General features: G+C 35.9%; 1 protein-coding gene across 7 annotated transcripts in view; it reads right to left on the minus strand.

Moving 5' to 3' along the window:
• Window positions 1-563: 563 nt before the first annotated feature.
• The window catches only part of LOC129754430 (synaptosomal-associated protein 25), a 198,393-nt gene continuing 173,375 nt past the window's right edge, over window positions 564-25,581 (minus strand). For 4 of the 7 annotated variants that reach the window (XM_055750507.1, XM_055750499.1, XM_055750525.1 and 1 more), the window contains one exon: window positions 564-3,495. In XM_055750507.1, the coding sequence (XP_055606482.1) occupies window positions 3,430-3,495 (66 nt within the window). In that variant the 3' untranslated portion in view covers window positions 564-3,429. Of the gene's footprint in view, window positions 6,286-6,653; window positions 6,942-25,581 lie in introns of all 7 variants that reach the window. The other 3 variants (XM_055750549.1, XM_055750534.1, XM_055750541.1) reach the window with 2 other exon arrangements.

The raw sequence follows: 25,581 nt of genomic DNA on the forward strand, positions 1-25,581 counted from the left end.
AAATAAATGACATGTGAATTTTTTGCGACCTGTAACACTACGGTAAATGTCCTGCTCCTTTTTGTTACAGGATATTTGCTGTAATTTTACAGAAAATCATTTTTGCTGTATACTTTGCAGAGTTGAGAGTTGTACAAATCAATGTTATGCCACGCCAGTAACCGCACTTGATCAGGTCTTCTTTCTTCGGGACCTTTACCTACCCAACCTATACCCTGCATCCAGTCGGCCAGGAATGTCGCAGTATCCCAGGTGTCAGTGAAAAGATGGTGCAACATTTTTGCTGACAAGGCAGGATGGCTTTGAGCATATCAGCAGAAATGCAATCTATTCCAGAAACTTTGTTGGATTCCATGTCTATGATTGTCGCTTTAGCTGACCTGCTCGGACTTTCAGCGGCATTCTTGCATTAGTCCTTGTATCGCTAAGGCGGCGAGAAATGTCATAAAGTAAGCCGCTGGCATTTTATTTTTTTATAGCGGCTGACGATGATATTTAATTCAAGGACACGAATAGAACGAAATTGGCTGTGATAATTCCTAGGAAAATGTCAATCACATTACTCTGGTTACTTTAAGATACTTTATTATTAATACATTTGAAAAATATTAACCGTAGTAATAGTATAACTAATCTAATATTATTTGATAATTTTTTTTTGTTTTGTCTTAAAATTGCCTTTTTTATCGCTCCGTTCGACAATAGTAAGTAACAGTAAACTAATTTTGAAAAACATCAAACACAAGATTCTATTTTTCAGCTAAAAAAAAAACTCAATAACCGAAAACACTTAGATGGTACAAATCTCATACAATAAATACAATAAAAAAAATGACAACGATCAAATTAGAACGTATATTCAAAGGCAAATTGCAACTTGTCATTAGTGTTCGTTCGCTTGTTTTCTTTTATTTAGCATATATCTCGTTGGTTAAATAACTTCTGTATTTATTTGAATCCTGACTTGTTTTTTTTCTCTATTTCACGCTTTGTTCCATTATGCTGGTGGTTTGAAATATGATTGATCATACACAAGAGTGGTTGTTGATAGGAAGTTGAATCGATCACAATTTTCTGTTAAGATTGGTGGATGGAAATTTACCTTGTTCATACCATTTCAATATTTTCTTTGTTCAAGTTTTAGAAGCTTCAAGGGATATAGATTTTAGACACTGATCATTGCGATGCATGCATGATAGTTGCTTAGTTTTAAAGAGACTAATTGCAACTATTAGCACTTATACTGATTAAATATATAAGGGCAACTAAGTAAGAACCCGCCGTATCTAGGAAAGTATCTGAATAGGAGATTTAATTTGACAAAAATAAAGTTCAAAAGGATACAATTTAAATTTTCATGAATTCCCAAATACCGAATTTGATCAATCACACGCCCGGATTTACTTGCTTCAACACACATAGAGTTTAAAATACAACGATAGATGAATTTACCTTAAAGCATTAGATATCCTCGTTTTAATGTAGACTGCTATCCACTAATGGTTCATTTAAATTGGTTGATCTTTGATTTTTAAGTTACTTCTATCCTCAAGAATTGTTAAGTTTGATTTCTCCCTATTGCTGGTGGTAGTTCTAGATTTTTTTTGTATGTTTAAAAAGTTTTTTTGAACATAATAAATAATTTCAGCGCCAGGTGCTATTATCTCAATTTTTTTTGACACATGATTTTTAGCTTGCATGTGCTGTTAAAGTGTAACATTTTGGTTAATGAGAATGATGTTCTTCCACGGTGAGTTTTCAGTGTTTTCGAAAAAACTTTTATACGTGTTGTCATTTCCAAACTATGTTTTAGATGGAGTAAAGCAAAGCTAAGAATAGTATAAACTTAATCTTAAATTGGAATTTAAAAAAAATAGCACAAGAGAAGCAGGAAGGAGAAGATATGCATTCATTTGAATACAGTAAAATATGTTATATCTTGGTGGGTTATCACTATTATTGTTATCAGTTTTGAATTGTGAATTCAAAAAAAGAAAATGTGCAACAAATTGAATGTTTTGAGGCAATGTTAAGTGCAACTGTGTTTTTTTGTAATTTCATACATATTTAAGACAGCCATTGTAGGAGAAAAGTTTCAGTTGAATAAGTTGTAACATAATTATCAATAAACCAAACTGAAAGGTATTTTCAACGAGCACACGAATTCTCCACTAGGAAAAAAAGGTTTTTCTTAACTTTTTTTTTTATGGATGAGAATAGTATAGAATATAATTGAAATACTTCTTCGTTGACTAAATAAATTATCTCATGATATTTGTTGGAATACGCGTAAAAAAGAAAACATCCTCTGTTTTATGTTCCTAAGATTTATCGAAATTTTCTGACGTAGAGTTTTTTTTAATTCACTTGAACAGGAGAATGTACTGATTTCAAAGAAAATTTTCATAACGAATTTAAATTTAATTTTTTAAATCCTACAAAGGTTGTCGTAACATGTTTATCGTTCGAATCATGCCTAAACGAAGCAAATACACCTTGGTTTGATGAATACGTAAGCAAAATAAAAATTTTGAAAAATGCTCGTGAGAAACTTGCCAGAATACCGGGTGAAGTGTTTCGTTTAAATGGGTGCGCGTGTATATCACAATCGGTTTTTTAAACATTTTTTTCATTTATTTATTGCTTAGCGCAAAATACAATATGACGAAAAATGTGTTAAAGTGTGGATGTTAGCTGTTGTTTCATTCAAAACGCTGACATTGGTGACAAAATCCTGTGATGTGCTATGATATAAGATAAGTTATTTTATATTTATTTTTCCCCTTCGGAAAGAAATGGCGATGACAGAAGGATATTTCTTGTAAAACTGTGAGTAAATAGTGTTCCGTGGGAATGGAGTTGAAACAATCCTCATCAGTAGTACGAAGCCTTCCCATGCCATCGTCTTTAGTTACTGTACTCCAATATACAAGTTGTATTAATAAGATTCAAACGTACTCTTTACCCTTTCATATTTTTTAGGTGATATGATTGCATTAATTTTTCTAATATTTGTTTGGAATCAAGAAATGCATTCAAAGGTATTTCAGAAAATCGCTATATAGGGACTTTAAAAACTATCAAGTTTGGAGCGGGGCTTAAAAAGTCTATCAACTTATCTTAACTTAAAACGTTCATTATCAAGGTTTTGTGTATATACAAATTTTCGCAGCGGCAAATCATAAAATCACAAATGCCTTTCAGGTTTGCTTTAAGTTAAAAGATGATTTATCAATTGTCCGTGAATCGCCATAGTACAGTTATACGCCTTTTCCGGAAACAGCCATTGGTATGCTTTCTGCTTTTCTTATGTTGGTCATAGGATTCCCTTGCATATTCTTTGCTGTTTGTATTATGTATTTTGAGAAGAGTGGAAATAGAATCCGATCGAAACAATTAAAGTGATTTGAAGTGAATAAATCATCAAGGTTAGCTTCGCAGCAATTGACCAGTCCTTTTACTTGCTTCTTCAAGCCTATTTGTATTGTCGTCACCCTTAAAAAAAATAAATAAAAATTAAACAAATAATATAGAAATAACCATTTCCCTCAAAACAGAATAACATTTACAGATTGTCTCGAAAAATTACTAAGATTAAACAAAAATGCAATTCCCATGACTGTTAGTTTTGGTATTCAGTAGAGTGTTAGTTTGCTGAGCAAAAGACAGTCAACCCATACAATATATTTTATAACTAAATCTAATGAAATAAAGAGAGATAATTCTATTGTTGAAACACATCCAGATGCTGCTTTTATTTACTAATATTCTGTGGGTTTTTTTTCAGCAGAAATATTTTGTTAAAAGCCTCATCATGTACCTACAATATTTTTATCACTTTGTCACAACTGAAAGTTTTGTCAAACATGCCGTTATCCTATTCGTGTTTCTACCGTTTGGTGATCCAGATTTGAAAGCAATCTACTGATAAGCTTATCTTGTTATGAAGACCTATCTGATTTAATCTTATTTTTTTTTGCTAACCATTGCTTTTGTTTTCTTCTGTTCAATACAACGCAAAACGGAAAAATGTGCTTCAGAAACATTATTCAACTTTAATTGTACACACGCACATCAATAGGTAGTCATTGACAAAGTTGTTGTACAATTTTGTTATTTGTGATCGTTTGCGGTGAGATTTTATAGGATTTTCTATTTAAGATACCACCCTGTGGGTCAATAAAATAAGTGTTGCAGTTCAAGTTTCATAAATATTCGGGAGTCATGTTGTTTTTAAATTTTCATCATTGTATATCATTTTTGTTCTCAAAGTGCAAAAGAAATTGCCTAAGCGGATAGTACAAATTATGTTATGCATGTTACTAGTTATTTTAATAGACAGAGATTGAAAAAAGACTTCCATAATGACATTTTTCTGCTTATGCATATGGATGGGAAGCCTATTTGAACTTCTAATCAACAATGAGTTATTTCGAATATCCATCGAGCATCAACAAATTTTTGTTTCGACTTGTACTTTCACTACAACCTCAATGAATAGAAATTCAAGAAAATTTATGATTTTTGTTGCAGCCGGCAGCAGTGTCCGGCGTTGAAATATTTATACGAACGACTCACCGGCAGAACAGACGAAATGTTTTGAAGTAACGGCAATAAAATTATGTAACATGCTTTGCTTGTGTTAAAAAATATCAACAAGGTATTCAAATATGTTTATGAATGTGCTAAGTCTAGTCTTAAAGCGACGTGATAGCCAACTTCAGTCGTTGCAAAGTATCTCAAGCCTAGGAAAGTGCATAGAGTAAAAAGAATATATGAGACACTCTGCAGCAACCGCCTTATGTGAACACGACTCTAGATCTAGGGAAGAGCTAACATCATGTGCTATGTAAGAAATCGATCACACTTATTTACGTACAACATAGATTTGTGTTGCCTTTAGATATTAAAAAGCAAAACTTCCTGCAGGATATGTTCAATTGACATATCGAGAGGGTTCTAATTTTTTTCAAGTAATACTTTGGTCCCAAACTTATTGCAAAAAATAAGTCTTTTCAATTAAATTACCTTTTCCATTTAGATCTGAAAATGGCACACACAGAGATAAACTTTGTTTTACGGGATAGATAAGTCAGAGATTCTTCGATGTCAATAGATAATGCTTTTAACTTTATCCAAGCTTTATCACATTACCAGATTCCAACAGACAAGTTATGCATCGAAACGCTACTGACGAGTAGAACATTGAATTCGAACAAGTTGTTGGTGAGTTCGTCACTTGGCACCTGGATATTTTTTTAAATAGAAATTGCGACTTCCAAAAATTGCTTCGTAGATCCTCTGAGATCACATTTGGTTTTTTTGTTTTTTTTTTAAGAATCAATTCATTCTCTAATTTCATTTTTCTATCTCCGTTATATACGATTTTTGATGCTAGCTCCTCTATCTTACCTGTAAGCTTAATCAATAATACATGTCTTCATAACAGTATAACTCTCGTCCGAAAACGTTGAACAAAACAAAACAATTCAGCAAAAACGTTCCATTATTTTTCTTTTTTCAGGATGTTTCTTTTTTATGCGTTTTGCGTATCATTTAAAGTTTCAAATACATTTTCTATTACTTCCTTGATAATTTTTGTAGGTATATATATTTTAACAAGCGGAGTTATGTTTAATTTTACAAGATTACATACTTTTCTTTGTTAGGATTTTCGTTCTGGGTTTTGTTTGTTAAATTCAATGTCAGTTGTCAATAAAATGAGATTAATTCGTACTTATCAGTACTATTATAAATAAAGGTCAAAGCAGTTGCAGTCCTTTCAATCATAATCTTACTGTTTAGAATTGTTTTTCTGACAAAACACCGTAAGCATTCCATATCCATAGGACGCAGAACCTGTCGTACAAAAGCAAAGCAACGTGAATGTTGGTGTGTTTGTGTGGTTTTGAATACATAATGCTTATTATTTTAAAGTCAGTTTGCATACATTATCTTCTGTAATCAAATAACAAGAATAAATACAGATTTTCTGTATACCTATAATATTATGTAGGTTAATACCTTACTTTCTTTTTTTATGTTTCAAACATTCTTTGATGCGCTTGCAATCATACATACAAACTTAGCCATAATGTAACAATAGCTTCTGCCGCCGTCGCATTTTCTTCCATGAGTCCTTTTTGTATATGGGGGGGAAGGAGGGTTTTAACCAGATTTTCTCGAACGCACAGATCTCGTCCAGTATCCACCGGAAACATCTTATTTGAGCAGAGTGTGCGCGCGCTCGTTGGCGGCTGCTATCCTGGTTTCGTTTGATTCACCCTGAGAAACGGCAAATATCACCAACAAGCGGAGGACGTCCGGACGCGTTATTTCGAGAGTTCCGAAGAGCAGGATAGAATAAGATCATCGTAGAACATGCGCATTCGTGTATGTGTATGTGCACGTGCAAATTGATTGTTTGCCAGATTTAAGGTATCAGGAAAATCGAGTTTGTTTTTTTCCGAGGAAACATGATGTACATAGGTGGAAAAAAAGCGTTACGAAGGGAAGAATTGTTAGTTGATATTAATATTTTTTACAAATTACAACCAACTATCATAATGTGTTAAAGAAAATTTCAATATTTGTATATACTAATGATCAGATTATTCACTCACATTTTTTTATTTATTCTGATTTCAACCAACCTGTAACTTATACAACATTTCTGGATAGCTTCAAATCCATCTTATCTGAACTTAAACTGTTTCATCAAGAAGCGTAAACTAAAATTACTAAATCACAATAAAATTATCTGTATACGGTCAATTACAAAATATAATAACAACACTAAGTTCGTCAGTTATCCTTACGCAGAAATACAAAATGTACAGATCATGTAGAAAACGATGTGTTTGTAGCAAGTAACCTGCTCATTTGAGGAGCGAAGATGCTTTTTCGTTCGCCACCTTTATCCTGTCCTCGTTTGATTCGCCCTGGAGGTTGAGTTGAGAGAAGTACACAATAATCATATCATGAACAACATGCAACAAAATATTTTCGAAAGGAATCAGATTAAAGAGAGATAAAAATAGAAAATTGTTGGTAGAAGAAAAAAACAAAAACATACATATATGCGCCAAATTAACACTGCCAGTCCAGATCGTTTTGATCATTGCAAACATCCTTAAAATTAAATTTTTAAACATATGAGGAACTATGTAGAGGAGAATGGGAATATTTGATCCCCTTTACTTATTTTCATCGTATCTTTTTAGGAAAATTCAGCAATTTGCAGTCCTTTGCATTTTATCTCAGCGTCTGATTGCAAGTGTACATGCTCCAAAAGTTAGAACGATCATGCACCCGTAGATGAACTAGAAGCATTTATGTGAGACAAAAAATTGTGATATTTTTAAGTTAAAAGAGACTTAATTTTTTACTAAAGGAGATTTGATTCTTAATTCAGGGTGCTCTGACCCTAGGTAAAAATCTATGAAAATCCAAAAATAAAAGGTCCGTTGACTATTTTTCGCCATATTACATTTTACAGTTTAACAGAATTATTGTTTTGTTCTATTTGGAACATTTTTCTAGGGCATTATTTACATATTTGTAAGACATTCCGGTTTCGAGATATAGCGAAGGATTTAAGTATCCCCAAGGATCAAGTACCCTCATTCTCCCTGATATTTTTAGATTTTTATCATTGTTCCAAGTTTACTATTCTTTCTTGACAGATTCACTATGTTGACTTTGCTCAAAAATAGCCACAGCACAAAGCATGGAAAAAGTCTATTATTAGTGCAATAAACGGATTTTAATACGGTTGAAAATAACACTAATCATCTCACTTTATATGTTATTTTCAAACAATCTGTCTATTAAAACTTCTGAAATAAGTCTAAATAGTATTTTTCAAATAAAATTTTCAACATTCATAAGAGAGACGAAAAACCAAATAAGGTACACCGGGGCAAGTGCAAACTCGGGGCAAGTACAAACGTTCAACTTTTCTCTGTTACAAAAAAAGTAAAAAATATTTCTCCTTCTAGAAATTGTTCTTTAGACCCAAACAAACAATCTGACATAGATAAACTAAACTTTCTTTGAATTTTTCACTTAAAACACGGCACTGTTTGATCACACACGAACTCAAGTACGTACTAGACATAAACAGTGTGTTTTTGTTTTGCATATTTTGGCTACAAAAAAGGGCATTCCAATCCGAATTTTCGTTAAAAGGTGAGTGTTTGAGACCGATATTCAAATGAAAGCAGAAAATTTATGATAAATTTTCAGTACACCCCGAAAGTTGTGAAAATAATATTCGCTCTTGTTAAACCACACTGCGGGGCAAGTGCAAACGACACTACCGGGGTAAGTGCAAACGCACCTTTAAGCCATGTAAAATCAGCCATTTCAGAAAATTCATCACCAAAATGGTTCATCATTATATTAAAATGGTCAGAAGGGGTATCCAAAGTGTTGTATCTGAAGCGGATGTTCAAAGTTCCGTAATGCATTAATAAATGAAGGTCTTTTGCTTAAAACAACAGTCACCAAAAATGAAGTTCCAAAAAGTCATCAATATTGCAAAAAAACAGCAAATCTATTATATAAAATTCTCTTGTAACGGTGTTTGTAGTACTACTCCTCCGAAATGATCCAACCGATTCAAATGAAATTGTTTTTAGAATATTCTGTGGGCATGCGAATCGGTTTATATCGAATAAAAACAACAAAAAGTCGCATTAATTGTCCGTAATCATTAAATTTGTAATAAATTGAATCAAATTAAAGTCATGGCCTTCAATTTTTTCGAGATTTTCTTTACTTTGGGCGCCGGGCGGGCGGTTTGTTTTTCGTCTCTATGGTTAAGGCGTCGCAAGCTAACGTCGTAGGAGGTTAGTAACTATGGCATAGCATACTGTTTAGTGGGAATATTTGGGCGCGCATTTCTCAACCAAGCATAATTTCGATGCATGTGGTGACCACATGAAGCCTAGATGTGTTTTTTCTTCTTGATTCCTAGATCATTTGTACAGCACATGTAGTAATGAATGACGCCCAGATGAGACCCAGATTAATATTTTGCCCATCAAATCAAAACCATTCAAACGATTTGAAAAAATTAAAACTTCAATTCGTGTTATTTCAAGAAGGAATTGTTGTCTAAATAATATGAATTTAGTACTGATGCGTAGGAAATAATGGTATGACTCTTTGCGGACATTTGAAAAAAGAAAAGTGGAAAGACTTGGTTTATAATCCAAAACGCTAGAAATATTTTTCAAACATGTACAAATGTGCTTCACAGAAGTAGTATCATGCGCCATTAAATTTATAGAACAACCACAAAATCCGTTGCAAATGAACAGACACATGAACTGAACAAGAGCCTGTCCTTTAAAATGGATTATATAAGATTGATGTTCATTTGAAGGCCGAATGCAAAGAAGTACAAACGTTCAACATTTACAAAAAATGTATACATGATTTCTAAATTTATAAATGGTTGGGCCCAAATAAACAATCTGACTAAATAAACTTAACTTTTTTTTAAATCGTTCACCAAAAACTGTTTACAGGTTCCCTGTTTGTTTACATAGAATTCAAGTCGTACTTAACATAAATGTGTGTTTTTGTTTAACATATTTTGGTTACGTAGGTGAGACTTTAGATCCGATTTTTTGTTGACATTTTTTTTTTGTGATTGATATTCCAGAAGCATAATTTTTTTGATAGCAGAAGCTAATTTTTTTTTTTGATAAGTTTTTGTTATGACCTAAAAGTGTTGAAAATAATATTAACTCCTGTCATTTCACACGGTGAAACAAGTGGCAATGCGCCTTTAAGTCATGAAACATTTTCCAATTTTTCTCTAAAATAGTCAGATAGGGTATCCCGAGTGTTAAATCTGAACGTATATTTAAAATTTTTAAATGTTTACCTCGACATGAAAATTTCCAGAAAAAAGAATGAACTCATGAAATCATCGTAGCCTTGAAAGATTAGTTCTTTTTTATGTATTTAATTTTTTAAACCTGCGTTCCAATTAAATCTTATTGAATCTTGAAAATATCACATAATCTTAAACAGAATCGCAAATCACCTTCAACACTGTTTAGGAAAATTTTGAATCAGACAACAATGGTTTAAATTGGCAGGTATGTATTTAAGGATAAAAAAAAGATAAAAATGCTTTAATTCGGTTGAATAACAAAAAATTTAATCATATCTTTTCTCCTTTCAAAACCAAATTAAATTTCTTTGAATATTAACCCAATAAATCAAGACTTCTTGATTTAATTAGCATTTTTTGCTAAAAAAAAGGGCGAACCTTTTTTTTGGACATGATTTTGATGAAAATATGAATATAAATAACCACTGCTTCCAATTGTGAGGAAAGTGAAGCTGCTTGAAAATCGTTTGAAAAAAATCATCTCTAATGTTTTTATGTCTCAGTTCTAAAAAATATACCATCAAAAGCTATTCGGGAGCTAAAAGTGCTGCGCTAGGCAGAATATTGAGCAAACGTTCCAAAAATTGTCCCGATATTCAAAATTCTTCTTCCATAAAGTTTCATATGCAATAAATTCCAATAAATGAGAAATTTTTGATTTCGATTTAAACCTTAAAGTGAACTCGAGCAAAGCGGAGTCATTCAACTAAATTGTATACAATAAATGAAACATAGACATGAGGTTTGCCAAGTTTGATGGTAACGTTGACTGCTGAAAAAATCGAATTTGCAACGGGAAGCTGATACCTGATATCATTCGGCAATATTCAAAGCATCCGAATCAAAGAAATGTAAATGAAAAGGATTCATGTAAGATTTATGTAAAATTTATTGGAGATATTTTTTGAATAATCAGTTAAAAGACCCGTAGAATTGAGTTAAAATTCCTAGATTTGATTCCGATATAATTGAGCGGGCCAATTCGAGCAAACGGAAAAGATGGATATGTTTAAAAACTAGGACATGTTCAAGAAAGCGAGACGATTAACAACTCAAGATTTGATGCTTTTTTTTAAGTCAAACAGCGAAAAAAAAATTGAAATAGACGCCAAGTTTAAAATGGTAAGACGAAGTTTACCGGGTCTGCTAGTATATTAATAAAAGTTGATAAAACGTACCGGAACATGTATTCAATTCATTTTAGGACCGATACACTAACTCATCTGTGAATTAGTTTGGAAAAAGTATTGCGTTTGCACTTGCCCCCATAAACGGGGCAAGTGCAAATTTAGAAATTTTTTCACAAAAGCACCGTTACTTTTTGCCAATTTTTTTTTTATTTTTCACTTTCAATGGGAATTTGTTGAGAACTATTTTATTGATGCAACGAACGATAATTGATAATTTTTGAACATATTCATATTTTTTTAGGAAATGTGAAAGTTGAACTATGGTGAAAACCGTTTGCACTTGCCCCGATGTACCTTAATACTTTTTGCCGCCTCATTATATGGAGCTGCCACATATGGTAGAGCGGAATAAAGTCTTTACCTACTAATATACAAATTAGAATGCTGATTTTTTCAAATTTTTCAATGTATCTTCTTTTTCTCACCAACATAGCCAATACATGTAAGCATCCTGGAAAACGAAAGGACTTGCGTCCTTTATTTTTATTTCCATCGTAATCTCTGTTGCATGTTGACATGCATTGCAAGGACTACTACGGCCAGGACAACCATGTGGTTAATACCGCACAAGATACTGGAACAAGAGGAATAAAGCGTGGACTTCCCTGCCGAACACTTTATATTGTTTGAGGATTGCAACGCAACTTTTTATTGCATTGTGTAGAACACAGTGAAGTAAAAAAAAATATATAATATAAATACCATACGAAAGAATATCCCGACTGCATCGCACAGTGGTCCAGACATGAAATTTAGCGGGAAACAATTATTTGCGTCTTTCCCTTAGGTTTGGTGCATTTATTGCCTTGGACAAACTTTTCCAACTACTAGAGGCGGTTATTTTGAATGAAATAATTTTAGGGTGGTAAATGAAGTTATATTTCAGGGATATGAAAATTATTTTCTAACTGTGATAAGATAATAAAGGGTGTTTGGTTCAAAAAGTGGTCAATAGAGTGCCCCAAATTTGTATGGGAAATTTAAAACCTGTGGAATGTTATGCGCTGCAGGCTAATATTGATCCTAGGCCTAGTACAATATTCCATGCCAAATTTGAGCTATTGAAGCATAGTGTACTAAACAGTTCGAGGTGGGAACCAGGTCTGCGGCCCCAGGTGGACTTTATGGCGTAGGGGTACTTAGTATCATGAGTCGCCCAATTGCACCCATGGACCCAGAGTAGCATACTGGGGGGGACTCGGTCGCTCGCCGTGCCTTGGAATGCAATCCGTAAAAAGGATTTACCACCTGGGTGATCAACTAAAAAAAAAAAAAAAAAGCCAAATTTGAGCCAGATCGGACCACGGGAAGGTGTCGCTCAACGAGCATGAAGTTTGTATAAGACATTTTGTTCGAGAGAAACATGAAAAATCATTTTTTATAATTCACTCTGGTCCGCTTCGCCCGATTTCTATTGAAAACGAGTTTTCTTAAAGCCTTCTTATGACAAATATTTCATCCGAAAACTGCATTTCGATTAAAGTTAACATGAAAAAGTTATTAGCCTTCAAAAATGGGCTAACATTTTTAAGGATGATATTCACCAATGTTAATGAGGCATCAAAATGTTCGATCACCCCGACCGGACCACTCAATTTGAAATGCATGCCATTTCGTCAAGTCATGATCGATTTAGTTTGTGTTTGTTGCGTTAGATTGTAAAATCTCAGATTTTTCCAAATATCTGGTTGTGATTGTGGTCGTCGTCAGTGTATTGCTACCTCACTCACTCACACGCTCTCTCGCAACACTGACAACGGAAAAAAACGGAATAAAAGTTTTTAAAACCAATATCAACGTAATATAAGCGTAAGAGAAAAATGTTTGTAATAATAAGAAAATAGAGTGATAAATAATTGCCAAGAAAAATATGAACTAAATAAGGGGTGATTGTACCTCTATTGTACTTAGGATAAAAAAAATGGTATGAAAAATTGCTAGAGAAAACTATGAACTAGTTTAAGGGCAACAAATCTAAATAATTCTAAGAAAGAATAATAAAAAGATACCTTTAATAAATGTTTATGTAATGTTCGGACTTATTCGTGTAATAAAGTTGCGGAAATCGTATTCCTCAATATAGTAAATGCGAGACTGTATCGGGGAACGTGGTAAAAATATGCAAGAAAAACTTATTTGTACGCTAGTGAGCGGTGTATGTTTTGGATCACTAAATACGTTTGGATTTCAAACGAAGAATTTGTTGTAACTACTATTTTTATATCCGCTGAGCAATCGTGTCACCAAAGTGTTCTTTCAAAGTAGTAAATGCATCGATTTTGGGAAAATTTCAACGAAGAAAAGCCTTTTTAATGTTAGGCGCCAAATATAACGGGAGTCCCGACACGCTTCCTGTCTTAAGCAGATGGCTTAAGCGCCACTTCCGAATGGAAGACCACCTACCTTTTCTTACTTTGCCCAGCTGTATGAGACTCGGTTGCGAGTTCCTTTTGATTCCCTATTTTGGGAAAGAAGCGGAAGGGTCTCTTCTGAAATAGTATCTGTACTTCGGCCCTTTCGAGCCGCCCCGAAGACGAGACGAAACCCTGCAGAAGTTCGTTGAAGGGAGAGTTGATCGTTGCTCGTTACTAAATGAGCCTGGGGCCTGATACGTTGGACGAGCTCCTACCCCTATACCCTGGAAACAGAAAAGCAAATAAAACGCGAACAACGAACAACGTACAACCCCCGTTCCAAATACCCCAATTCTTTTAGCGCATCATCAGATCAAGTACTCGGGCCGATTTTCAAATTGTACATAAGTCCATTTATTCTGCTCAAAACGTGTTGTGTGATTTTACATTGATGTAGTGTGTTAGGCCTAACTCATTCGTTTCACGTTTTTCCCTCTTTTAAAAACAAACTATATGGGTAGTGCGCTTGGTGGAGGTGCATGGCATCTCGTAGTTATCGGTTGTTTACCGGCTTTTCATCCGATCAATTGATATTCCCGTTCGCGGGAAGAAATTAGGCTACTTTGTACGGCTCGCCAGTCCAGAAAAAGATTAGCAGTCCGTTCTTGTAACGTATCGGACTAATGTCTCGCGCTCGCGCAACGTAAATCGGCAATGTTGCGGGCCGGAAAGTGACACTGTATAGTAAGAAATCGCTATAGCAACAATACGTTTAGGTGTGAGTACTCACTCTGTCCGCTTCACTTTAGTGGGGATTTTGGCAATGTCGTTTCCACGTTGGTCCGCTGTGACTGGTCGTTTTGTTGTCCTACGAACGGTGAAAACTGATATGCAGATGGCGATGGGCATTAACAGTCATGCACGCGAGACTATTTTTGAACGGCTGACGGCTACTTGGCCAGAACGGATGAGACTGGCTGGGTGGCTGTGGCACGTCTTTCTGCTCTCTATACTGGCTCAAATGATTGGGCCAACATTAACCGGGTGTTTCCGTCGGGATATTGGTGGGTGTTGGAATGTCGACAGCTGGAAGATCGCGCCGTTACCGTGAGTGCGTTGTGGCCGCGTGTCTTCCACCGGTGGCCTGGGATGAATAGGGCCACGTTTCGGCGTGGTCGGGTCTGTCTGGCTGTCAGGAATCAAGGGTCGACAATTCCGGTAGGCTACTGGGCTAGCCGGGTTTGTTCCGGTTGCCTTCGATGAAGTGCTTGGGAAGCAACTACAGTGCGTGTCGGATGTCTAATCGTCGAACAAAGAAAAACCGATGTTTCACCTTCAAAGGGGTTATTGATTTTCACACCTGCGTACGTACCTCTTGATATCACCTGTTTTTTTCTTCTCAGTGCACTATAATGTTCCCTATACTTTGATTTATCTAGTATGGACTATAAGAAGACTTATATTAGATTCGGAGCACTCAGTTGGGGGATCACAAGTTGTTCTTACTTAATTATTACGCTTTAATGAAATTGGAGATCACGTCTCTTCGAATCACCAATCGTAAGTGGGTTGCGAATCTCAAGACTCCTCTGATGACCTGATCAGGCTCATTCTCGTAACCGGAACTACCCGATACGATGTGATCTAATCGCGAAGTCAAACAAACCAGGGGCCGATCTTTTGCAAGCCCAAAATAGGTGTACAAAGGCTCCCAAAAGAGGTCATTCACCTGACGCAAAGTAGGAATGCAGCTGGTGATCTTGAGGAGCAGCATCTTAACCACATGTTTGAAAACGGAGTTGTGTCGGGAGATCTTTGCATTTACTGGCGCCGTGATGATTTGATGACTGTCTATTAGGGTGGTTGCTCTACCGCGAATTGTTTTTTATTTTATTTTCCACTCGAAACAGATTATGTTTAGGGTTGAGGTTATCTTGCTAAGTGAATTGTGTGTTTGAATTATTATTGTTTCCTTACTGAAAGTATTTTAAGATATTTTAAGTGTTTAATAATAAACGGATAATTTTATATTTTTGTGTATTGGTTTTACGAAGAATTTAAGTGGAATAATATAAGTACTAAATGAGGCGTTACACAGTGCAACACCAGGTCAAAACCAGTGCAACACCGTCCGAATAAACAAACAGTTTGACGGCACCTAGTGGTGCACCAGTGCAACACTCGGCATAAACAAATACGGTATGAGCTTATGAGAATTTTTTAGCGAAAACGAGGTTTTGGGGGGTAATTTTCAATTGAAAATATGATGAAAATAAGAAATGGGTATCAAATAATTTAATTCTCCCCTAAAGTTTCGCCTGGCCTACTCCCAGAATCGTCACGTGAATATTATCCACAACCAAATATTTGAAAAATCTGAGATTTTAGAATCTAATGCAACAAACACAATCTAAATCGGTCCTGATTTGACGAAATGGCATACATTTCAAATTGAGTGTTCCGGTCGGGTTGGTCGAACATTTTTACGCCTCATTAATAGTGGTGAATATGTATCAACGTGAAATCGTCTTCAGCGAATTTTACCATTTGGTTCGAAAAAACTCTCTTATCAACTGGCAGCGCAAATGGGACGAGGATGAGTTGGGTCGGTGGCTCCACTCGATTATATCAAAGTTAAGCCTTAAACCATTAATAGTTTGAACATAAGTCGGGATTTAAACCGGGCCTTAAACCTTTAATAGATTGAACATGAGTCGGGATTTTATTCGTATATTTTCCAGTCTCATGTCCAATCATTATTCCTTAGACGCGGTACTCTATCGTTTTGATATTGCTGGCAGCAATTTGTGTGGTTGCGGCCAAGATTACCACGACATCGAGCATATTGTTTGGTCGTGCGAGGTCCATCTTGTCGCTAAAACGAATTTTATAGACTCCCTTAGAACCCGAGGAAAACCGCCCTATGTTCCAGTGAGAGATGTGCTGGCTGTGATAGACTTGGATTACATGTTCGAAATATATCTTTTCCTAAAAGCTATTGATCTTCGTCTATAATTCTTTTTATTTTCAGATTTCCCTATCTATTTTCTATCTTTTCTTCAAAAAGTTAACTAGATATAAGCAAACAATTGTAATCAAACAAAACGAGTTTAGCTCCTTAAAGCCTAAAGGTATGAGCCGTTTCAAATAAAAAAAATTACAAAAAAAATAGTGGTGAATATCATCCTTTAAAATAGCAGCCCATTTTTGAAGGCTAATAACTTTTTCATGTTAACTTTAATTGAAATGCAGTTTTCGGATGAAATATTTGTCATAATTTAGGCTTTAAGAAAACCCATTTTCAATAGAAATCAGCCGAAGCGGACCAGAGTGATTTATAAAAAACTGTTTTTTAAATGTTTCTCCCGAACAAAATGTTTCAAAATCTCATACAAACTTCAGGCTCATTGAGTAACCTCTTCCCGTGATCCGATCTGGCTCAAATTTGGCATGGAATCTTGTACTAGGCCTAGGATCAATATAAGCCTGCAGCGCATACCTTCTTCAAAAGTCGGGTCATTTGGGGCAGTCTAGTGGTCAACTTAAATTCGCCGTGTTTTTTTATGTATTATATGATTACTTTTTCAAGTAGGGTTCTCTCTAATTTTCAAAATGTTACCAATAACTGAAAGGACATCAGATGACTTGTTGTTTCTAGGACGTTTATCACCAAAGAGATTGAATTTCTATGAAATCTGGGACAAAACATGTCGGAACAGGTGCCAAGCATTTTGAAATTGATAATTGAAATCGAATTAGAGATATCTTCAATATATTTGTTAACAAGAACGATGATCATTAACCTTAAGCATACCATACTTGATACCACACGTATCAACACGGTCGCAATTCAGAACGTCTTTTTTATAATTTTTATTATTGGAATCATTAGTTTTTGATGATTGTGTAGCTATTTCAACAATACTTTTGGATATTCTACAAAATATCCAACATCATTTGAAAAAAATTACAATGTATAAACTTAAAAAAAAAAATATTCGGCCGAATATTACGCGCAACTATTCAGTGATCCGAATATTCGGCTTAACGGTTTTTAGGCGGTATTGGGCGCCGAACTTTCGTTACATCTCTTATATTAAACTATGAAACAAATATCTCGTTTGGAACGCTATCTGTACCTGAGGCTTGTAAATTTACGTAGTGTCTTCAAAAGCATCCTGCTATTATGAAAAAAGGCCATGGAGAGATATGCCGCTAACAACATGCAGGTTGTGCCCAAGGATAAAAACCTCCCAACTAGGCTCGAAAATTTTCATTCATTCATGTGAGCGGCGAAATTTATTTTGGATCACTATACCCAAGAAAATGAGATCAGTCATGGGCCATGTCATGACAGAAATATTCCGATAATGTTGAATGTAAATACCATTCATATTTACGTGATTTAAATAAATTTCTCGTATTAGAAGAGTGGCGTCTAGGCGTCTAGGCGTCTAGAAACGCTTATCTCTATTTTCATTTTTTATACTATAGTTAGTTAGCATTTGCCATAAATAGTATAGCATTTGAAAATCAGCTTTGCAAACAAAGTTGCAAAAAATTGCATTGGTGATCTTTCTCATGACCCATTTTAACTATCATGTCATGACCAATATATTGGAGATTTCAACGATCGATGACAAAATGGAAAAAAAATCTTTCGTTTCCAAAATAATCATTTATAGCATGCTTTCATTTAAAAAAAAACTTAAACTAACGAAATGTGAGGAAAAGAATGGGTCACTAGTCGTATTTTTTGGTTCATGGCTATGCTATGACATTATCCCGTCCTTGCTCCCAACACACCAGAACTTCGCCCAATCGAAAAATATTGGACGATAGTTAAGCAAAACCGTATGAAGGAAGACCCCAAAAAAACTGTAAGCAACGAGAAGCAGTTCAAAGCAAACTTTAGTTCTGTGCCGAAGAAAGTGGATAAAGTGACTGTACAAAATCTGATGGCAGGCGTCAAACGAAAGTCTCGTCAATTTGGACTAGGTCGACCGGAATCTTAACAGAGAATTTTTTCCGTCTTTTATACAGGATGAACTTTAAAAAGAAAGATACTCTGATTTTTGTAATAAACAAATAATCGATTTACACGCAATTTTGTTTGACCACTTTTTGATCCGAACACCCTTTAATTTATGAAATTTTATCATACATCTCTTGAAATATTTTATGACAATTTGTTTCCATCAGGTAAGGATGGTCCTAGAAAAAACAATTTTTTTGTTATATTTTTCAAGGTGATATATTTTATCAAAAATATTTGTTAGGCAAGATTTTGTGGAAAACGGATTACCAAAATTTGTTTCTGTTTTGAAGTTATTGGGCAATTTGTGTTGAAAATGACTCTTGTTGAGGTACGATGACTTCAAATATAACAAGTCGTAAATTTTATCTTTGATTGCATTTAAAAGTTCATATTACAGTCTTTACAATATCAAAAATCTGGAGGTATGTTTTTTGTTTAAAGCGTTTAATCATTGTTTGAAGTTTAGTAAAAATGATATTGAAGGGAAGGGGGTCTAGCTTTGATCTTTCGACCTATAATACTTTCATCTTCTGTCTAAACATTCTACCTTGAATTTTCATAACTCGCCGAAATGCCAAAAATTAAATAAGCATATATTTTTCTAGTGATTTTTGCGATTTTTACTAAACTTCAAACAACGATTAAATGTTTTAAACAAAAAACATATCTCCAGAATTTTGATATTGTGAAGACTGTAAACTTGTGAACTTTTAAATGCAATCAACTATAAAAATTTCGACATTCTCCATTTGGAGAGTAGCTTAGCTTAGCTTAGCTTGATTGACTACTCATATCCACCTTAAATCATTAAGCCCGAAATGCTTCGATTAGTCTTCAAAAATACCTCCTCTCATGGTTTAAATAAAAATATAATATTATGTTGTATCGAATCATCCAATGCATTTCGAATTTCATGATCGCTGGCGTGGCTAAGTAGAACGAGCTCCACATCGCCAATGGTTGCTACTCCGCGATTGATCGAGGCCATCAATTTTGTACACGGGCCAAAAGAATGCAGCTTGGGATTAGTAATTCTTGTCATTGATTTTGACAACCATCAAAATTACGGGCCCACGATTTTGTGGGCCCATAACAAATCTGACATTTTGCTGTCAAGGAACTGGACTAGATGTCAAAACCTAGAGAATTATGAATGATTGCACACTAACACAATCATCATTCTGGTTCCTCATTGGTTGAAATTTGGACTTTTTCAACTCTGTACTGGTTTGAGAGGAAAACACCATAAACGTTTCTCCCGATGGATAGAAAAAAAGAAAAAGATTCTTGTTCGCAAGAAGAACCAGGTTGTCACCCACCTGGACCTATAGGTCGATTCACGCACTACCTGGCCTCACTGTTTTCGACATTTCGCGATTCCTGTTTTGATTCCTTATTTTCCAATTCTACACGCTGAGGAAGCAAAGCAATCATTTGGGTCCTCATTTAATTCTCACTCACACGTTTTTAGCTAAAGTTCTTGGCTCAATTTTGGGATAAAAAAAATTAGATGTTTGAGAGGTATTAAATGATGAAAAATAAATCATTTTGTTTGTAAATCCAGCTGGAATAAATGGACTTAAACTTTAAAGTTAAACCACTAACTGGACACTCGATTTCGATTACTGGCGCTGCTCGAAAATTAACGAGAATGTCGATACCAGTAAAATTTTCATGCTCGAATTGCTGCCGCGCAATGTTGACGATAGGAGGCTTCTTGCAAAAAACAGATAGGAATTTTGTTTCAAGTCTCATGTCAATGTGATTAGAACTGACGTTATTTTTATTCCTCGAAAATATCATATCGTAAAAATTTATAGTAGTTCAGCCATTTCTTTCGGAATGTGCACCGGAGAATTTTCCTATATTTTATTCTTCTATCCCTGAATAGTGTTTTCTTATAAGTATGTGCATTTGTTTTACAGCTTCCAGTCAAAATAACTCAAGAAATTTCCGGACAATTGATTCGGCACATTCGAATCCTTTAAAAGTTTCCACATTAGGACATTCGATGGGATTTTTTGTTTCAAGTAGACGCGCTTTCCCAGAATATTCAATGCAAAGTGGGTTGGTCCAGAACAAATGTTTTGAAGAAGGATTTTAAAAACATGTTAAAACATTTTAATAAACAAACCTCCTTTCCGAAATTTTAAAGAATTTTCCAGTTTCTGTTCATTCCCGGAGAGATAACCATTAAAAACCAAAAAATGCGCATTTTGTGAACTAATCACAAAATGGGACTTGCTTTTTTGCTATCCTCAAACTGAGTTTTGAGTTAAATTTCTTGACCGTGCAGCTACACGAAAAATTTCGCCGCACCCCATTTCTCGTTCGTAAAATTTTGTAAACAGGACGTACGAACTGTCACCACAAAAGGGAACATACGTCATCGTGAATCGACCCATAGATGATGCAATTTGATAACATATTGAATTTCGGGAAAGGTTTGCAGAAAGTTTAATAGTTTTTGTAACTTAAGTATTTGAGCTAACGAACTTTTTTACTACCCATTATTTTAGTTTTCCTACAAAAACAAATTGAAAAATGCTTTCTCTTGAAGCAAGTAAATTACTTACTTCTGTGCGTTTGATATTAAGTTGACAGATTATAAAAAGGATAAGAAACAATTGCTTAAACAATAATAAAAAAAAAATTACCTTTTATTTTGAACCTAGTTATTTGAACATGCTTATATTATTTTTAACAATTGACCTTAAAACGATGAGAAACCAAATAATGACATTGTTACACTTTAAAACTTCAGTGACTTGATTTTGCTCTTCTAAATTAAACTTCAAAATAAGATCGCTAAAAAAATCGAGACAGAGATATACATTACTGATTTAAAAAAAAACCTCGTGAAGATCGATAAAAAGAAACGATATATATTGTCAAATTTTACTTAAAAAGTTTTTTCTCTTAAAATTTTAGTAAGACAGATTTTAAAGTTTCATTGTAATAACGAGTAAATTTTGTTAAAAAGTAATCAATACCAGAATAAAAAAAATCATGATATAAAAATCCCAGATTAACTCAAACGAACCGTGAAATGCTAAAACGAAAACTTTAATCTAAACTTTAAATTAAAACTTCAAAACGGTTCGGAAAGTAAATCAGAATTTTTATGCTTCTCAGAGTTAATGTGCATTGCAAACCGCTGCAAAACCACATTTAAAAATCATGGAACTCGATTTAAAAATGAATAAAAAAGAAAAAGAATACTTAACTTCAGTTTACTTGAATTTTTGTAAAAGAATCGTCCGCAGTCTGGCCAATGGGTCACACCCCCGGCCGGGGGAACAACACTCGTTCGACTTATTCACTCGCTCTTGGAAATTCCGGGAAGAGCAGCATCAGAATTCGAGGGCCTTTAAGGTTTATCCATCTCCACTATAAGAGGAAAATGCTTAACTTAATTTGTCCCGTATTGAATAAAATGGAAAAGAATTTTTTCGATTACGATTTTGACACACGCGGAAAAAAAATATACGTCCAATTCTTTCAACGCCTACTGCACTCCTTCTCTCCATTCGGAGTTATCGTAGCTCAAAAAAGTAATTTTCCAACACAAATTGCCTAATGTTTGTATGTACGTTGATAATCCACCATGGGTGCACAGATTCACCGCAGTTTTACCAAAGTTAAGAACTTGACAAATAAAAATATTCAATGCAGAGTACACCATACACGGCACCAATCTCAGAAACTTTATCTAAGAGTTTGTATAAGACATTAAATGCATCAAACTTAAGATGCAATAGCTGTTTTTATTTTCCCCGGAAACTCAAACGCAAAAAATATTGCACGAGCGAGAAAAACACGAGAAAACACCGTTTCTTATTTCTTTTTATTTTTTTAAATGTATCTATGAATTGAAAAAACTCGTAACAGTCAAACATATTTCGTGTTAACTTGGTGACCTTTACCAATGTTTTAATAAGATTTTTTTAAGCAAGATCACATTTACGCTCGTGGTATCTATGCTAAATTTGAATGAAAATGACCTCACGGTCACTTTTCAGAACGATTTTAAGAGATAAAAAAATTAGCACCTATAAAAGTTTGTGTCATTGTAGAGCAGATTCTCGGTAAATGGTGGATAATGCTCAACACGAGACCCCATAGTGGTCATATCACCTCTTATTCACAACTCCTACCTCTACCTCCCCGTGGTACCGGCTGGGATGCGAGTAACCAACCCCGGTGGATGCTTTGGTCGCATGCAGACTGAGAAGGTGGCCGTACGCGTCTGTTCCCCAGGTCAGGGGCGGCGTGCAACAACAACCAAGCGTTTGTTCTCCAGGTCAGGAGCGGATCAAACAGCGTCTGCCTCGCAGCGAGCGGCTGAATTTATGAAATGCGGCTTCCGCCAGCTAAGCCCAACATGGCAGCCCAATCGCGGGATAGGGACTTTAGGCTAACAACTTACTGTTCCCGACTTGAAATTGTTACGGAATCCGAATGAAATGACCGACCTGGAACTTTGGCGACGACTTTTAGCATGAAAACACGGACACGAATTGGAACTTGGAACGTTTTAACCCTTGCCCAACAAGGCAAACTGGAACAACTTGCTAGAGAAGCTAGCCGCCTCAAGCTTGAAATTCTGGGACTGAGCGAAGTCCGTTGGCCTAATACTGGAGAACACAAGACACAATCCGGGCAAGTCCTGCTTTACTCTGGCATACGAGGAGAACATGCTACTCGGGAACGAGGAGTTGGTTTCCTGTTCAGCCCGCAGGCCTACGCGGCCCTCATTAGATGGGAACTGATAAACGAAAAAATAATCGTAGCCAGATTAAGAACACTGGTTAGAAACCTTACAATGGTCCAGTGTTATGCGCCAACTGACGTTGCCGACTTGCAGGAGAAAGACCAGTTTTACAGTTAACTGAACAGCGTGGTAGAGAAAATTCCGAAGGGTGACATTCAAATCCATTTGGGCGACTTCAACGCAAAGATTGGCTCCGACAATTAAGACCTTGAGCGCATCATGGGCAAGGTTGCCGAAAAAAATTCTATGTTTTGACGAAAAAAAAAAATCTGATTTTCTGTGATTTTACCCAAAAACTCTGTGACGATTTTCTGTGATGTTTTTTCCATTAATGTCATTCGAAAAACAAGTCAAATTGCGTTTTTTTACATATTACTTGAGAAAAATCAATTAACATCACCAATTTTATCATGTTTTCCCATTCAAGGATAATTAACAAAAATTTATATTGACATAAAAATTGAATTTAAAAAAATTCGTCCAAAATTATAAAATTCTGTGAAAACTGTGAATATTCCTAGAATTCGGTGTTCCGTGACACAGATTCTGTGACGAAAATTGGCACAAAATTCTGTGAAATTATAGATTTTTCTGTGATTTCGGCAACCTTGATCATGGGGCGCCATGGCTTAGGACAGATGAGAGAAAACGGAGAGCTGTTTGTAGAATTTGGTGGCAACAACAACATGGTGATCGGTGGATCGCTCTTCCTCCATTGACCAGCACATAAGGTCACTTGGGTATCCCGAGATGGCCGAACAGAAAATCAAATTGACCACATCTGCATCAGTCGAAAATGGAGAAGGAGCCTTCTTGATGTCCGCAACAAACGAAGCGCAGACATTGCATCTGACCATCATCTCGTCCTTGGAGAAATACGACTGAGAGTTGCGCGTGTCCAACGGTCGAGTCGGGTGTCGATACGACGTCCGCCGGTTGGAGAATCCAGAGGTGAAAAGGGCATACGTTGATCAGCTAGAATCCCTAGCCTCGGAGCTGCTGACAGACGGAACAGTCGAAGAACAGTGGTGTGGAATCAAGAATGCCTTTATCACGACGAGCCATGGTACTCTCGGTAAAGTTTGTGGAAGAAGAAGTGAATGGATGTCGGATGAAACTTGGAGGATGGTCGATGATCGGAGAAAGGCGAAAGTCGGAATTGAGCAGGCATGTACCGGGTCAGCCAAAGCAGCCGCCCGCTTACGATATGCGGAGCTGGAAAAGGCAGTTAAACGAGCTTGTAGACGAGACAAGAGTGCCTGGACAAACTCCCTAGCCGAAGAGGGAGAAAGTGCCGCCGCCAATGGAGATATCCGATTACTTTATGACATTTTTCGCCACCTCAGTGTTGCAAGGATTAATGCAAGAACGCCGCTGAAAGACCGAGCAGGTCAGTTATTGACCGATCGAACAGATCAGCTCAAACGATGGACTGAGTACTTCGAACAACTCTTCCGAGTCACGATTAGCGATGGCCAACAGAATCCGTAGCTCGAAGCCCGAACGCATAAATGGCGTCAACTCGGAAGCGCCTTCGCTGGCTGAAATAGAAGCGGCAATCAAAAACATGAAATCCAACAGAGCACCTGGGATCGATTGCATCCCTGTTGAAATGCTGAAAGCCGATCCTGTCTTGTCAGCACAAATGTTGCACCGTCTTTTCGCTGACATCTGGGACACTGCAACATTCCCGGCCGACTGGATGCAGGGTATCCTCGTAAAGGTCCCGAAGAAAGGAGACCTGACAGAGTGTGATAACTGGCGAGGCATAACGTTGATCTGTACAACCCTCAAAGTACTCTGCAAAGTGATCCTGTTCGTTGATTTCGAAAAAGCATTCGACCGACTTAACCATGAAAACATCTGGGCGGCTCTAAGACGAAGAGGAGTACCATAGAAACTAGTCCATCTCATCGAAGTACAATACGAGGCATTTTCGTGCAAGGTCTTGCGCGACGGTATCTTGTCCGATCCAATCCCGGTAACTGCTGGAGTGAGACAAGGATGTATCTTGTCACCGCTACTTTTTCTAATCGTAATGGATGAGATTCTAACTGGATCGATTGACTGTGCACCGAACCGAGGAATGCCGTGGAATCCTTCAATAATGGAGCAACTGAACGACCTTGAGCTGGCTGACGATATTGTTTTGCTCGCCCAAACACAACCGGACATGCAAAGCAAACTCAGTTTCTGAGTCTCCGAAACATCTGGCGGCCACGCCAGATCTCTCAACGAACGAAAATCCGAATCTTCAACTCAAACGTCAAATCCGTATTGCTGAACGGGTGCGAAACTAGGTGCACATTGTAACA

Source organism: Uranotaenia lowii, chromosome 1, assembly GCF_029784155.1.
Source record: "Uranotaenia lowii strain MFRU-FL chromosome 1, ASM2978415v1, whole genome shotgun sequence".
NCBI lineage: Eukaryota > Metazoa > Arthropoda > Insecta > Diptera > Culicidae > Uranotaenia > Uranotaenia lowii.